This window comes from Cherax quadricarinatus, chromosome 5, assembly GCF_038502225.1.
Source record: "Cherax quadricarinatus isolate ZL_2023a chromosome 5, ASM3850222v1, whole genome shotgun sequence".
NCBI lineage: Eukaryota > Metazoa > Arthropoda > Malacostraca > Decapoda > Parastacidae > Cherax > Cherax quadricarinatus.
Window position 1 is genome coordinate 54036577 of NC_091296.1, and position 2380 is coordinate 54038956.

General features: G+C 39.7%; 1 protein-coding gene across 1 annotated transcript in view; it reads right to left on the minus strand.

Annotated features, from left to right (window-relative positions):
* Positions 1–1057, minus strand: part of LOC138855449 (uncharacterized) — a 12658-nt gene extending 11601 nt beyond the window's left edge. Inside the window, exon 1 of the mRNA XM_070104855.1 lies at positions 1012–1057. Coding sequence (XP_069960956.1) covers positions 1012–1020 — 9 coding nt within the window. The 5' untranslated portion in view covers positions 1021–1057. The remainder of the gene's footprint in view (positions 1–1011) is intronic.
* Between the last annotated feature and the right edge of the window lie 1323 nt (positions 1058–2380).

Genomic DNA, 2380 nt, shown 5'->3' on the forward strand with positions numbered 1-2380 from the left:
TATATATATATATATATATATATATATATATATATATATATATGTATATATATATATATATATGTGTGTGTGTGTGTGTGTGTGTGTGTGTGTGTGTGTGTGTGTGTAAAATTTAATTGATCCCACCAAGGTAGTTAACCCCCAAAAAGTAATATATTAATTTTCGTGCATTCAGTAGCTGCCTGTCTTACCAAAAGCATCCAGACATCACACTTCAAATGATCCTACAAACAATAACATTCCCACCTCCTTCAGAGTGCACATGATACACTTCCTCCAGGACTGCAACATTCCCACCCCTTCTTCAGAGTACAAGCACTGAACTCCCCACCTCAAGTAAATAACAAAAAAGGCACAATACAGTGTGACAAAGTCACACTGTGTGACTTTGTCAATGGTCCAAGTCGGACCGAAACGTCGTCGTAAGCTTCTCTCTTTTATGTGCGGGTTATTTGTGTATCCCCACCTCAAGATTTGTAACATTCCCGCTCTTTTCAGAGTGCGGGTACTGCTCTTCAAACTTCCAGGACTGCAACATTTCTACCCCCTTCTTTAGAGTGCAAGCACTGTATTTACCATCTCTAAAACTGTAACAGTCCCACCCCTCCTCCTGAGTGCAGATAATCGGTTTCCTCGAATTCATTACTAAACGTCGACTCTTCACACTCCTTTAAACCACTTTTGTCTTCACTAACTCCGATTCCTGTTTGGAGTCGGTCCTAAGTGTTGCCACTGGGTTGAGAACGGTCACCTACAGATGAAACACTTATAAGAGACTAAAGCTACTGCCCGTGACTCTAAACATATATTGTAATGATTAACAAGATCAGGAAAACGGCGAACATCCCATATCTTGCTCTTCATTCTGACATGATAGTCTAACAGATCCAGAACACACACACCATGTCTCCAAACACACTGTGTCACTGCACGCGCCAAGTTTACATAAACACACACACACACACATTAAGAGGAGTCATGGAGCCAGCGTGGAGAAGGAGCGGTACTCACGATGTCCATCACTGTCTTAAGTTTAACGGTGGTGTCCTTCGCGAGATCGTAGCCGGTGTATCGCCTCACCGGTTGCTTCAAGTTTATATATTCTGCCAACCTGATGTGAGGTGCCAACTAGGGGTTTTCGGATCAGTCTCTTACTTTCTAGCCCAGAGAAACGGAAGTAAACAGTTTTCTTACGGCTGTTAATACGTCGCCCGGGGTCATTACCGTGAATAAATACCGTTTTCGTCCATTATGGCAAAGTTGTGTAATTGCCAAGATGAAATATAAACATTTAAGTTATGAAATGTTGGAGAGACAATGAAAATTTAGAAATATAATAGCTTCTTGGGGGATATTTTTATTTTAACTAAGAGCTTTTGATCCAAAACATTGAAGTTACTTTTGCAACCTGTTAATTATGAGGAAAACTACCCATAATAGGCAAATAGAGATGTGTGTGTATAATAGATACTATAAAACACAACACAAATAACTCGCACATAGGAGAGAGAAACTTACGACGAAGTTACGATCCGACTCCCTCACTCTTTTGTGTTAGTTTTACTTCGTAAATGGTCCAAATCGGACCGAAACGTCGTCGTAAGCTTCTCTCTCCTATGTGCAGGTTATATGTGTATTGTTCCAGTCACTGTATTGTGCCTTTTTGTTATTTTTAGATATTATAAATATTTCAGAGACTTTGAATCTCTTCATAATTGTAATTGGAAAAAGGATCCTCGATGACAATGAATGAGTGGAGATGATGCTTCTTAAGTCGTGGTTTCTGGGAGAGACGGTGAGATAGACAGGAGGTCATGCAAGCAGCTAGAGAGACAGTACGATAGACAGACAGGTAGAGAGAAACACAGGAAGACTTGCAAGCATTTAGATAGACAGGCAGACAAGAAATTTGTATTGATAAAGCCACTGGATGGCGAAACGTCTACAATAAAGATACCCAGATGTTGCACATGTGTCTTAATCTCATCTTGTCGGTATTATATACCATTCGTACACAGACAAGAAAACTGTTGACACGGAAGACAAATAGACAGAATGCCGAAGAAGAAGGCACACACTCAGACACAGATGCAAACCGACAGAGAGACAGGAAACAAAAACATAGTAATCCACAAACACAGAGGGTCAGATAGACAGACAAACAAACAAAGGGAGAAACAAGAAGTCAGACAAACAGATTAGAACTAGCAAGTAAACTTAATAAGAGAGATAGCAGTGAGGCAACAAAATCTGTGATCCAATATGTGAAAATATGAGGAAATGAAAAAAAGAAGAAAAAAAGAAGAAAATGAAGAAGGAAAAATGAATAAAAAGAAGCTTGAAGAAGAGGGGGAGACGAAGAAGGAGGAGGAGAAATAGG